This window comes from Aethalodelphis obliquidens, unplaced genomic scaffold (assembly GCF_003676395.1).
Source record: "Aethalodelphis obliquidens isolate GAN/ISIS:26980383/991018 unplaced genomic scaffold, ASM367639v1 scaffold32, whole genome shotgun sequence".
Classification (NCBI taxonomy): domain Eukaryota; kingdom Metazoa; phylum Chordata; class Mammalia; order Artiodactyla; family Delphinidae; genus Aethalodelphis; species Aethalodelphis obliquidens.
The window spans coordinates 1716228-1731471 of record NW_020837976.1 but is presented as its reverse complement, the minus strand read 5'-3'; the positions used below and the strand labels follow the sequence as shown (position 1 = coordinate 1731471).

The following is a 15244-nucleotide window of genomic DNA, read 5'->3' as shown; positions in this document are numbered from 1 at the left end:
TCCAGAGGAATTCTCAAGAATTAAAGAAACAGAAGTAGTATTTTTTTTCCTCCTTGTATAGGCTCAACATTATTAAATATACTATGCCTATTCTCAATAAAGTTAAACAATTCAAAATATTTAAAAGTTACTTCCTAAACACTTTAATTTTCAGTCTATCTTAAACTTTATAACTTAAAAATATTATAACCTAAATTAAATTCCCTCAATAAAATCTCTTTTTGACCATCCTAATTTGAAATAATTGCTTTGTTTCAACTCTTGACCGTTTCTCTACAGAATTTATATTTTAATTGATCATATACTCCTGTGATATCTAACACTGTCCTGACTGTCAAATTAAGGCTAACATGTATTGAGTCCCCAGTATAGTCAAGGCATTACAGGAGATACACAGATAAATATTTGTGCCCACAATTTTAACAGAAAGAAACATAAAAATGCACATACTAAGCGACAGCACAAAGCAGATTATAAGTGCAACAAAACAAAAACACAGAACAAGGAAGTATAGAGCAAACAGAAAATAACTTCAGTGATGATACATAGGAGCTCTGGAAGAGAGCTGGTTAAGAAAAAGAAGGGATAAGGGCATCTTAATGAAAGAAAATGCTGAATAAATGAAGGAAGAGAGCAGACAATTTTAGGGAGAGAGAGTAGTATAATGTAGCTGAAGGGCAAGTTGGGCAGAGGAATTTTAATCAGCAGGAGATAAAAGTTAGAAAGACAGGCTCATGAAGCACAAGAAGTGAGCTTGATATATTAATACATTCTTAGTTAAATCATTCACTGTCCACGTGTTCCAGTCTTGCCTCACATACAGACTGTAATACACAGAAAATAATATGAAGTGGCTAAGATCAGTGAATCTAAAGTCAAATAGACCTTGCTCAAGTTCCAACTGTTCCACTAGTCGGCTGCATGATCTTGAATAAGTAAATTCATCTCTTTATAAGCCCCATATGCTTCATCTATAAAATGAGGATATTAACACCTGCTTCAAAAAGCTGTTCAAAGGACTGAAATGAGATAATGCATATATACTACTAGTGGCCAGGCATGTGGTAAATGCTGTCATTATCATCTTTTATTTGAAAGGCAGGGAACATATAATACTACTGTGTCTCCTTTACAGTGCCAACGTATGAAGTGTTCAAATATTTGTAATTTGAAAAAACAAATCAAGATATAACCTAAAACACTGTCATTTATTTCATCCTAGATTATACACCAATTGTTACAGCTACCAATCACAATAAAATCCTTTTGTTCTCTGTGCTCACCCTCTAGTGGTGATCCTAAGAAGCTAAAAAAGAACAAAAAAAAATGTAAAAGGAAACATGATGTAAAAATGCAATATACATCATGAATAAGAATTCATGGTGTTTATAGTTAAAAATACTGCATTGTACATTTGAAAGCTGCTAAGAGAATAGGTCTTAAAAGTTGTCACCACAAGAAAAAAAAATTGGAACTATGCGTGGTGATGGATGTTAACTAGACTTACTGTGGCGATCACTTCACAATATATACAAATATCAAATCGTTATTTTGTAACACCTGATACTAATATAATGTTATATGTCAACTATATCTCAATTTTTTTTAATTTAGGGTAGATTAAATTATGAAAATAAACTTCTAAGTAAATATCTCCCTCAGTCAATATACATGGGCTTGATTCAACTATAAACAGAAGACATCTAATGTAGAATTTTCTAAAATGCTTCTCAAGGTAAAGTTGTTCCAAAAAATTCACTCATAGAAAGTTCTAGGTTAAGCAAAGATAATAACCATTTTCCTTTTCTGTGAGACTTCACAGATCCTTTATGAATTCTATGACTTCCCAAAAGTCTTTCTCGAGCTTTAACCAGCAAGCACTTTTTTCAGTAGACCACCTATTACTATAACAATGATTGGAGGACCTCTATACTAGAAGTTTATAGGTAATTATATTATTAAAAAGAAATCAGGTAACTTAATAAATGTTATTTAGCCACAAGTTTAAAAAAATAATTACCATGCAAATAAATAACATGGGGCTAGAGGACACCTGAGAATGATCTTGAAGAAACATAAATCTCCAAATGGAATGCATTTTAATTAAATCTTTAGAATATAAGCAAGTATTCCTGATACTTTATATCCATATTTAATATATATTTAAATAGTCATTTCATAATACTTGTATTAGTTTAACCAAAAAAAAACCATATAAAACTGATCTATTTAATGAAGTTCATAACGTCCACAGACCTCAAAACAATTTAAAACATTAAAGTAAACCAAAATTATTTCCTCATAAGTATCAGAAAAAGAGAACCAGCAACAGGAAAATATTTTAAAATTGCATATAAAATAGTAAAACGTGACATCTTTACCTGGGATTTCCTCTTAGTGCAGCATGGTGTAGAGCATTAAATCCATTATTATTTGTAATGGTAACATCTGCTCCAGCTTCCAGAAGAACTGCCAGGATATCATCACGTTTCTTACTTATTGCATCATGAAGAGGGGTATCACCTTCAGAATCCTTTTTTTTAAAAAAAAGTTGAAAGAGACTTTCATTAGTTCTTTTTCAATTAATCATTATATGTAATGTTAATACTTACAATGAACTACTGAACAAAGAAACAAAAGCAGAAGTCATATCCTACAACCCGTTAATAAAACATGCTGTGTGTTAAATTTTAAAATGCAGGCAAGAAATATTAGCCTCATTATAGTAAAGAAATTCCTACTCAGTCTAGATGGAAAAGACAATAAACATGCTGTAGCTTTCCAAAGAAAATAAAAAAGAAAATCAAAGAAGTACCCTCAAATATAGTTTAGCAAATAACAAAATTTAATGAGGTGGAAAAGCTGCCCCCCTATTAGCTTACAATGGCCTGCTATACCACATTCCTACCATTAATTGTTATACTCTAAAATTCCACACCAAACCTACACCAGTCTTGGGAGTCCCATAGTAATGAATTTAAAGTCAGTGGTTATCAACCTTGGCTGCACTTTAGAATCTGTGCGGAGTTCTTAAAAAAATCCCAATACCCAGGCTGTTCTTCAGACCAACTAAGCCAGAATCTCTGGGGGTGAAAGCCAGGCATCAATAGTTTTTCAGAGCTCCCCAGATGATTGTGTTGTGCAGTCACAGTTGAGAATCATTAATCCAAATGTTTTCAAAGGGCAGGAAAGTGGCTAGTTAACTCAAAGTGAAGACAAATGAAAAAGAAAATCTGACAGTCTCAGTCTACCTTTTTCTCAAGGTACTTTTTTCATTAATCAATGATTTAGCAATAAGTTGTTATTCACTATCAGTCATTTGGATAAATGGGTAATTTAGACCTTTTTCATATCATAGTCATAAATACTATTCTCAGTAAAGCCATATATAGCCTATCCTACGGCATATACCACAGATGCCAAATCCAGTCTTCCACTTATTTTTGTAAATAGTTTTACTGGAACACAGCCACACACATCCATTTATGTACTATCTACAGCAGCTTTCAGGCTACAATGGCAGTGTTGGACAGTTGTGATAGAAATCATATGAAAGCCTAAAATATCATCCGGCCCATTACATAAAAAGTTTGCCAATCTCTGGTGATATATTCATCCACACACATAAAAAAATCCCAATACAAGTTCAAACCAACAATCCAACTTCTATCCGCCTATCTGGTGGCACTAAAAATTCACAGTCTCCAACTTGAGATGGGCTCTTAACATGGCTGGCATAAGCTTCTACAGGTCCTCATCTATCCTGCCTTCTGTTCCCCACAGTAGCTATTCCAAACCTTCATCATTCTTCTCAATCACCCTTTCTACACCTACCAATCCCCACTCACTCTCAACAGATAAGTCTGCCTCCCATCCAAGACAAAAAAAGTTAGCAGGTATAAATTCCCACTCCTTCAACAGATTAACTCCCCTCAATTCCTCCCCCTATCCTCCAATCCAGCCATCCACTCAGAAGCTGTCGGTTCTCGACTCCATCAGTTCCAAAATGGATATACCTCAGAAATATCAGTCCGTAGTAACCATCTAGCTAAACAAAATCTCTGATTCTTTCAGTTCTTCTCAAACCCTCAGTCCCATTACTCTGGTTCTTCTGCTTCATTACTTCTCTGAGATCTATCCAATTTAATTCACCTGGTTGCCAAAACTTCAGATGGGAAGAATCATTCCTTAGGTGACTCTTCAAAAATTAGGTCCTACTACAAATCAATCCTAAAACCCTATATATTTTTTCCAAATCAGAAAATCTTCCAAGACTGGATTAATGACTAGACCCAGACTCTAAGATAAATTAAGCTACAATTAAAATACTTTTGATACCTCTGAAGTAACTATAATGAAATGGTGAAGCTCACTATCATGATCAATAAAGTTAAATCAAATCAACTCAGAGCCGATATTTTCACAAGTCCCCATCCCCAACTCCCCCAAACAAAATCGATTTACTGACACTTTCTTAAAAAAGGCTTTTCTAAGAAGGAATAACTGCCAATTTTATGACAGTCTACACCTTCAGTATCATTTACTATGATCGATCATACAAAAAAGAACTGAAAACAAAAGAATGCTTACCACAAAACCTAGTACTTCCATTTAATAGAATCCTAGCAATACCTGCAGAATATATTCCTTTAAAGGTTTTACCTGAAGACTGGGATGACAGCCAAAGTCCAATAAAGTCTTCACCACTTGAAGGTGACCTTTATTGACAGCAATATGAAGTGGTGTCTGCCGGCGCTTGTTTCGTGCATTCAGATCAGCGCTGCCTCGGTGCAGCACTTCTATAACAGCACCTTCATCTCCAAAAGCTGCATGGTGAACAGCTCTATCTCCATCTTTATCCTAAACAGCAGCATTTAAATCTGAGTCAGTGAATATTTTAGAAAGAAAAATAAAACTCGAAGCTATAATAATTCATTAAGAACCATATTAATGTGAGAAAAGGAAACAGAAAACAGAATGGAGCCAACAAAATAACTAGAAATTCGCTTGAATCGTGATTAACTCCAAAGATAAATGATGATCTGGATCATTATATCATGCACACATATACCAGACCAATAGTTATATCAGAAGTAGCTTGATTCTTCAGTACTCCTAATTTATCAGCCATGATGGTAAACCAACATTAGAAAATGTTAAATCACGACACAACTATATGAAGTTTTTTTCATTTAAAAAAATGTTACACAGATTTTTTAATAACATAAAAATTACGCTAGGGATTGAGTAATTAAAAAAAAAAAGAATGAATGCCAAACAGTATGATCTCAACTAGCTTTCTTTCTTTTTTTTTTTTTTTGCGGTACGTAGGCCTCTCACTGCTGTGGCCTTTCCCGCTGCGGAGCGCAGGCTCAGCAGCCATGGCCCACGGGCCCAGCCACTCCGCGGCACGTGGGATCCTCCCAGACCGGGGCACGAACCTGCATCCCCTGCATTGGCAGGCGGACTCTCAATCACTGCACCACCAGGGAAGCCCTGATCTCAACTAGCTTTAAGGGAGAGAAATATATCAACATGTTAACATTGGTTATCTCTGGCTGGTGAGCATACACTTTTCTGTATATTTAAGAACAGAAAAAAATTAAGTATTTCATTTAAAGATAAAAATGAAACATAAACAAGTACAATTCTATACATCCAAAATTCCAAAACTATTTCAGAGGAATCCAGTAGCAATGCCTCACCTTCTGCTGGCATGTTTCTGAGGAGACGAGAGGTAGAAAAAGACCCAACTGCTTTAATTTTTTTCAAATGCAAGAAACTGCTTTAAAAAGAAAATGCTTGTACTACGCCATAAAGATAATAAACACAGTCGATACCAAAAAGAGTCTCATTACCTTGCTAGATGCAGATGGAGAAGGATATTATAAGGGTATTGTCTTTATTCCATACACATCTCAAATTTTAACACCCAGATGTAAGCATACTCTCAGACTTTCTCCAACCCATGGTAGCCCCTGGTGGACTCTAGTTTTTGCAAGTGGTTTGAAACTCCACATGGCACTCGAGCTTATCTGAACTACTTTTCAAAGATAACACAGATAAATACCGCTGTGGTTAAATATATTTAAAACAAATGAACAAAACAGTTGCTGAATTCAGAACAGTTTATGGTCTTTGCATATTTTCTCAAACAGATACTAAAAGTAAAACCGCTCAAGTAGAAGTCCATGACGACTTGACAACCATTCTTGAAAAGGTAGGAATCCAAGACTCAGGAGTACTTCTACCTTACTAACATTCCAGCTAAACAAGGTTAGGAGTTTTTGTTACCTCTTAACATTAAGCATAAAGGAACTGGCAAACTACCACAGGAAAGATTTAAGATTCAACTCTTGCTCCTCTGAGTAGCATTATATTTAAACATTCCAGAAAAACAAGCTTCTTACAAAAAAAAATATGTTTGTGTGTATGTATTGTTAACCTCTCTAGTAACACATTTCAGCATTCAGAATCTTAGATGTAAGATCTTCCTAACCTCCAATCTGGATTTCTTTTCTGTTATAATTTTTAAGCCTATCTAGTGGTACTCGTACCATTAAAAATGGGAATCCGGGCTTCCCTGGTGGCGCAGTGGTTGAGGGTCCGCCTGCCGATGCAGGGGACACGGGTTCGTGCCCCGGTCCGGGAAGGTCCCACATGCCGCGGAGCGGCTGGGCCCGTGGGCCATGGCCGCTGAGCCTGTGCTCCGCAACGACAGTGAGAGGCCCGCGTACCGCAAAAAAAAAAAAAAAAAAAAATGGGAATCCACTAACACTCACTGAATAAAAACAGGAACTATTTATGAAGTGTACCATATATTTATGATTGTTAGAAAACTGCTACCGAAACACTTTTGTGCAGGTTCCGTCAACAATTTTTTTACATTAAAAAAAAAACCCTTAAAATCCAAATATATGTCAAAGGGAAATACACAAGGAAAGTTTATAAAGATTTTGTAAAATACATATACACACTAGAAAACAACAATTCATTTCCAGATTTTTATTCTAAATTAGAAAATCTCAGTTGAACAAAGACCTTAACTTACAGGTTTTGTTGCTTTCTTCCGAATTTATCTTAAATATTCCAAAAAACCTCAAACATTGAGGTCATTATCCTGTCTTTGATACTGCCAACAAACGAGATGTTGAGGGACAACACAGTAGCTCACTCCCAAACGGTTACCTAAAAAGATCTGCAAAGGGGCCTCAAATTAAATCTTAAACTGATCTTGGTTCTTTCTATCCTCCTGCTCCTCTGTTTCCTCTCAGCCTCCAAAACCTCCTCTTGCTCCACTCTTCCCTTAGCTGATATATCCACAGACTGTACAGTCAACAAAATCAGGATCTGTAGGTCATGCTCACCTACTTCCTTTCCCTGAACCCCTAGGTCAAACACCAAATTCTATGGCTATCTATTCTCTCTTGTCCAATTCTACAGCTAATTAATTCAGACCTTCCTTCATTCTCATTCACTTGACCTACTGCCACAGCTCACCCAGCATTCTTACCCCAATCTATTCTTCACACAAAAAACAGAATTCTCTTTGTAAAACACAGAATTTATGTTTAAAACTCTTTAATGTAACTCCATTATATAAAGAACAAACCTCTTTTAAAGCCTACTTCTGTGGACCATTCCAGACTCATCTGCTGCCATGTTCCCTCATATATAAAACTAACTTACCAACTTACTTCACCCCATATGTTCATGTGCTGCTCTCAGACTTCAATGCTCTTATTCATTACATTTTGGTTTGAAAATACACATTCTTTAAAACTCAGCTCAGGTAACTCCTCTCCTATGAAACTTGCCCTGCCTCTCACAAAATTATTTTAACTCTTCTTCTGTCATATCACTTATCACACTACAGAATAATAATTTGTTTGCAAGTCTGTCATTTTTATTTGACTGTGAGCTTCGTGCGGGCTATGACTGCATCTTAATCATCTTTACTCCCAATACGTATCATAGTACCTACTACTAGTAAGAACCAAAATGGGTGTTGAATTGAATCCTTAATATGCCTTAATAACAATCATGCATTTTTTTCTCAATCATTTTTTTAATGATTTTTTATTGTGGTAAAATACAAATAACATACCTGTGTCTCTGCATCTAAAATGTCTCCTATAGACTGTGCACAGTTAGAATATTTTTTTTAATCCATTCTGCCGTCTCTGTCTTTTGGAGTTTAATCCATTTAAAGTAATTACTGAGAAGGAAAAACTTCCATAACTTTGCTATTTGTTTTCCATATGCCATACAGCCTTTTTTCCCCCTCATTTCCTACATTACTGTCTCTTTTGTATTTAGTTGCTCTTTTTTAGTGAAATGTTTTAATTTCCTTCTCATTTCCTTTATGCTATAACTGTTTTCTTTGTGGTCATCACAGGGATTACATTTAACTTCCTAAAGTTATAACAATCTAATTTGAATTTATACCAGCTTAACTTCAACAACATACAAAAACTCTACTTGTTTACAGCTCCATCCCCACCCCTTTCAAGTTACTGATGTCACAAAATTACATCTTTGTACACGGTATGCCCCAAAACACAAGCTAATAACTGTTTTTTAAAAATCCATCAGTCTCTTAAATTATGTAGAAAATAAGATGTGGAGTTACACACTGTTGTTAAAATAATGCTTTCTTTTATAATTGCCCTTGTATTTGCCTTTACTGAGATTTTATTTCTTCATATGGCTCCGGGTTACTGTCTAATATCCTTTCATTTCAACCTGCAGAACCCTTTTGGGATTCTTACAAGGCAGGTCCAGTGGCAACAAACTCCCTCAGCTTTCGTCTGGGAATGTCTTAATTTCTCCCTCATTTTTGAAGTACAGTTTTGCTAGATATATGATTCTTGGTTGACAGGTTTTTTGGGTTTTGGTTTTTTTGGGTTTTTTTGCCATACGCGGGCCTCTCACTGTTGTGGCCTCTCCCACTGCGGAGCACAGGCTCCGGACGTGCAGGCCCAGCGGCCATGGCTCACGGGCCCAGCCGCTCCGCGGCATGTGGGACCTTCCCGGACTGGGGCACGAACCCGTGTCCCCTGCATCGGCAGGCGGACTCTCAACCACTGCGCCACCAGGGAAGCCCCTTTTTTTGTTTTTTGTTTCTGCCTTTTTAGCACTTCGAAGATATCAGCCCACTATCTTCTGGCCTCCAAAGCTTTTGATGAGAAATCTGTTGAAAATCTTAAAAGGATCTCTTACAAGTGACACGTCGCTTCTCTCTTGCTGCTTTCAAGATTCTCTCTTTGTCTTTTGAAAGTTTGATTATAATGTATCTCGATGTGGGGCTGAGTTCATCCTATTTGGAATTCATTCTGCTTTTTGGATGTTTATATCTTTCATCAAATCTGGGGAGTTTCTAGCCATTGTTTCTTCAAATAACCTCTCTGCCCCTTTCTCTCTTTCTGCCTTCTCTTTCTAGGATTCTCACAATGCGTATGGTGGTCCGCTTGATGATGCCCCACAGGTCCCTAAAGCTCTCTTCATTTTTCTTCAGCCTTTTTTCTTTCTGTTTCTCAGACTTGATAATTCCCATTGTCCTATCTTCCAGTTCACTGGTTCTTTCTTCTGCCTGGTTAAATCTCTCTTTGAATTCCCCTATGAATTTTTCATTTAAGTTCTTATACTTTTCGGCTTTGGAATTTGTTTTTAGTTTCTTTTTAGGTGATCTATGTCTTCATTGATATTTCCATTTTGTTCACACATCATTTTCTTGACTTTCTACACATCTTCATTTAGTTCTTTGAGAATCTTTAAGACAACTGTTTTAGAGTCATTGTCTAGTAGATTGCCATCTGGTTTTTCTCAGGTACATTTACTTGTTGGTTTATTTTTTTTTCCTTTGAATGGGCCATACTTTCCTATTTCGCTGTTTACCTTGTGATTTTTCTGTTGAAAACTGGACATTTGAATCTAATAATGCCATAAGTCTGGAAATCAGGAGCCTTCTCCTTCTGCAGGGTTTGTTTTTGGTTTTGGTTTTGGTTTGGTTTTGACTGTTTTAGCCTGTCTTCATGCTTACAGCCTGAGGTGTAAACTTAAGGTCTCCTTGGGTCTTTTCTGAGCCTGTACCTTTCCTCAGGTATGTGCAATGCCTTTCTAATTTCCATCATATATGCAGTTGCTTTTGAATGTCGTAGTCTTTAATGCCAGGCTCCCAAAAAGAAGAAAAAGAAAAATGGCAGGGGAAGCAGAAAAAAGCACAGACCATTAAATCCTCTGGAAGTAACTTCAGCCAATGAGGAAGGGTTTGCAACAATGGGAGGGTGCAACAATGGCTACCCACCTCTGTGCCTGCACCTCCATAATCAGAAGCAGCAATCAAGGATCAGAACACCTTGTAAGCTGATCTAAGAACACATACCTGGCTGCCTGTCACTGGGCTGGAGGGTGGGGTATGTGTAGCTCCTGCTGAGCTAAGAGCTGAAATTGACCAAAATTAACCCCCAAGCCTTCCCCTGGAAGTAGCAAGCCTTCAACAGAAGCCAGAGTTCTAAAATAGTTACATCAGAAAGATTCTGCCATTGCAGTTGTTGTCTAGATGGGGAGATGGATTCCTAGTACTTCCTACTCCACCACCATCCCAGAATCCTCTTGGTAACCATCATGACTTTTTTCTTTTTTTTGGCTGCACTGCGTCTTTGCTGCTGCGTGCAGGCTTTCTCTAGTTGCAGTGAGAGGGGGTTACTCTTCATTGCAGCGCGTGGGCTTCTCATTGCTGTGGCTTCTCTTGTTGCGGAGCACAGGCTCTAGGCACACAGGCTTCAGTAGTTGTGGCTCACAGGCTCAGGAGTTGTGGCTCGCAGGCTGAGTAGTTGTCGCACACGAGCTTAGTTTCTCCGCGGCATGTAGGATCTTCCCGGACAAGGGCTTGAACCTATGTCCCCTGCATTGGCAGGCAGATTCTTAACCACTGCACCACCAGGGAAGTCCCCATGATTTTTGCCATCAATGAAATTAAATATTTCCTGAACTCACTGATATTTTCAGTAAATTAGGTCAACTATTATATTATTAGGTCAATATTTTATTATTCTCAAATATAATATTATACTTCATCTTACTTTCCTTAAACCTTGTTCAGTTAATCAAGATGCTGGTATTGTGATCATATTAAAACCTTTAGATTGTCTGGAAATGGTGTATTCTGGTTTGTTCGTTCATTCATTTATTCATTCCTTCAATGAGTATTTACTAGGTGCCTACTATGAGCTCAATACTGTTCTGGACACTGGAGAACAACAATGGGCAAGATAAAGTTCACCCTCATGGAGTTTACATTCTAGTGGGGGAGACAGAATATTATAAATGAAATAAGTAAATAAAATGTAAATGTTAGGTAGTAGAAAGTGCCAAGGAGAAAAAACAGCAGGGAAAAAAGATTAGATAAGACAGCCAAGGGATGGCCCCTCCCAAGGAAGGTTTGAGTAAATACCTGAAAGAAGTGAAAGAGAAGGCCATGAAGATAGCTGGGAGAAGAGAAGTGTGAGGAGACAAGCACAGTGGCAGCAGGAAAGATGAAAACTGTTTACATTCTGGATATATTTTAAAGAGCCAACAGAATTTAGTGATAGACCACATGAGGAATATGGGGAAAATAAAGAGGAATCAACGAATGACGATTCTTAAGACCCAACCTGCACAACTAAATTTACTGATAAGGGAGAACTATAAAACTATGATATGTCCCCTTTGAAAACCTGACCTTTTTTATTTGGGCAATCTTAGATTGCAGTCTGCCTTCCTGTAAAAGGCGCCTTAACGACTGTTTTCTGTGTCTTATAAATCCAATCTTTCTCTTGACATCCCATGTTTTTAATAGTGCCAGTATTTCGGGGGGGGGCATGTAGGGAGGTGGGAAAGCCTCTAGTCACAACCTGAATTAACATGGATCCCCAGGAACCACATATACCAATTCCTAGAGCCATTCTGGATGTTATTATTCTGAGTTCTGACTTGTTTTTAAGGAAAGAATTTCCTTAAACTGACCAGTCTTAAAGTCCACTTGCCCGTTCCTTTTCAGATTACAGTTAAATAAAAAGTTTATACAGTTTTGTTTTCATTAACTAGATAAGCAGAATCAGACAGAATTAGCATCTGGGTTTTTTTTGAGAAACTCTGCTAACTCCCACTAGTTGGAAAGAAATCTTTAATAAGAACAGGGACTTCCCTGGTGGCACAGTGGTTAAGAATCCACGTGCCAACGCAGGGGACATGGGTTCAAGCCCTGGTCCGGGAAGATCCTACATGCTGCGGAGCAACTAAGTCCATGCGCCACAAATACTGAGCCTGCACTCTAGAGCCTGCAAGCCACAACTACTGAAGCCCGTGTGCCTAGAGCCTGTGTTCTGCAACAAGAGAATCCATCGCAATGAGAAGCCCACGCACTGCAACGAAGAGTAGCTCCCGCTCACTGCAACTAGAGAAAGCCCATGCGCAGCAACGAAGACCCAACGCAGCCAAAAATGAAACAAATAAATTAATTTAAAAAAAAAAGAACACAGGTAATAATAACACTTTAAATTCCCATTGTGTTCTACATTATAAATGGTATCTTAATTATTTCCCTTACTCTATTCCCCAACCCTTTCAGTTATTTTCGTAGATGAGGAAACTGAAGCTTATACCAATTAAACTTTTTACCCAATATCATTTTAGACAGCAACAATACCATTACAACTTGGGTTTTCTGACAATGTTGAGTACTGTTCCCTACTATTAATATTCTCCATTAAAAGAATTTTCATTAACCTTAAATAATGAAACCACCTAAAGTTTACTGATATCTTCAGTATATATTTGTACTATATTTGAAAAACTTACTGTAAAGAACACACTTTTTAAAAGTGGGCTTCCTTTCCATTAAAATAAATCCTCCACACCTTTACCTATTATATTGATCAGTAGGGGGGAAAAAAAACAACAACTGAGTCCCTGGAGGATCAAACATTAGCTCACCCATATCAACATACCTAAGATCTCACAGTCCTCAGTGCCTTTGACTACACATTAAGAAGGAAACAGAATGTAATCCTACTGTACTCAGTAGGTCATACATAGAGACAACCAACTTTCCAAAATAGCTCTGAGTTTTCCCTAAGAAAAAGAAATAGGGAAAAAATGTAACCTTATCACATATTTGAAAGGTATAATATATAGCAAATAATTTAGCTTACTAACAGCTTAAATCAACTAAAATCTGTAATAGTCATCTATATTAGGGGCCAGCAAACTTTTCTGTGAAGGGCCAGAAAGTAAATATTTTAGGTTTTACAGGTTGTATGATCTCTTATCACAACTACACAACTACTCAATTCTGCAGTTGTAGCACAAAAGCAGCCATACACAATAAAATTAAGTAATGCGTGTGTTGTGTTCCAATAATACTTTAAAATACAAATGAAGGGCTGGACTTGGCCTGCGGGCTATAGTTTGCAACCTGTCATCTATACTATCTTGAGCTCACTTCCTGATGGAGATGAAAAAAATTAATACAGATACAGAATGAGATAACTAGACAACAAAATATATTATTCTCTTTATTCTTCAGCTAACCTCGAAACTTTTAATAAAATTAGATTTTTAAAAACTCATTGTTAAATTATTGTGCCTACATGTGCTAAAGGTACAATAAAGTTTTTAGAAAAGAGTACTTATCTTCTAGGATACATACTAAAATATTTACAGATTAAATAATATGATATCTGGATCTGCTTCAAAGTAAGTCAGTGGAGGAAATGGGAGGCAAGAGGGTACAGATAAGACAAATTTGACCAGGAAAAAGAACTGAAGTAGAATAATGGGTACACAGGATTCATTATACTATTCTATTTCTATACATGTTTAAAATTTCCAATAATAAAAAAATTAATAGCAACCAATCAACTTACAAACAAGCTAGTGCATGATGAATCACAATTTTAAGTGCATTCGTAAAATTAGCTATTTTCTCCAACTTTTAAACCAGGATCTCCCAACCTCAGCACTACCGACATTTTGGACCAGATAACTCTTTGTTGCGAGAGCTGTCCTGTACACTGCAGGATATTTAGTAGCATCCTTAGTTTCTACCCATTAGATGCCAGTAATACTCCCCTGCTCCCCAGCAACCAGTTGTGACAATCAAAAATGTCTCCACAAAATGCCCCCATGGGACAAAAATGTGCCCCAATTAAGAATCACTGTTTTAAACAAACTATATTGCTGTTTATGACAGACAATGTTAATTCTTACATTCTAGAAAAATGAAACTTTGATAAATTTTTGTTTTACTCTTAGGCAATGAGTTATATTTATATTTCAATCCAATTTTTAAATGTAGTTTTTCCTCTACCAGTCGGGACACTGTGTTATTAATTTAACCTGATGTGTAAATATTCCTTTTTCACTCTATTTCTACAAATTACATCTGCCTACAATGGTTTTTGAAACAGAAAATGCACAGAATGGAAATCCAAAGGAGGAGGTATGGTACAAGTCCACCTGTACCTTACTGCTTTAGTAAGAGATGTGATTTCCAAAGTGAAAGATAAATTATTTACAAACACCTAGCCTACTGAGCTTCACTCCAACTCCAAGCTTATGTGTACAGTAATAACTAACCATTTGCTTTGTATTTGAGTTCAATTAAGGAAAAAAAAAACCTACTCTTGAGAAATAGTGCTAACTTCGTTCCCCACCCCACAGCTACATCCCTATTCTACACAACGTCTCATATAGTTTACAAACGTATAATATACTAATTTAAAATTCAAGCTCTAGGCAAAAGAAAAATTCCAACATCAAAGATGACTTATTTACACCTACAAAACCAATGGCTCTTTAGTAGCTGTCCAACAACTCAAGATATATACAACTGGGGAAAAAAAGCAAAAATAATGTAAGACTTCTCTTTTGAAATATATGTCATTAAAATTTTATAATTAGTAAAAACAGACTGGTCAACAAATTTAGCCCTCAGAAATTCAAATCCATATTAAATAGCTTCCTCAGATGAGAGTGTCATTTGGACAAAATTGCAACCTTTTGCCTAGTTAAACTTTGATAGAATTTGGCTTATTCCTAAATAATCTTATATTAGACTAAAACAAATGTAATTCTAATATACTCTTTAAGTGATGAGGTTATAGTTAGCTACAACAAAGGGAGCCATCCCTCATACCAGCCATACAATGAAATTCCAATGATAGTAAAAATCATTTATTTCTCCTTTAATAAGAATATA

General features: G+C 36.5%; 1 protein-coding gene across 2 annotated transcripts in view; it reads right to left on the bottom strand.

The window, feature by feature from the left end:
* The window catches only part of MIB1 (MIB E3 ubiquitin protein ligase 1), a 119028-nt gene that overhangs the window by 50912 nt on the left and 52872 nt on the right, over window positions 1–15244 (bottom strand). For both annotated transcript variants that reach the window (XM_027127585.1, XM_027127586.1), the window contains exons 11-12: window positions 4663–4860; window positions 2382–2533 (exon numbers count right to left, since the gene is read on the bottom strand). In XM_027127585.1, coding sequence (XP_026983386.1) covers window positions 2382–2533; window positions 4663–4860 — 350 coding nt within the window. The remainder of the gene's footprint in view (window positions 1–2381; window positions 2534–4662; window positions 4861–15244) is intronic.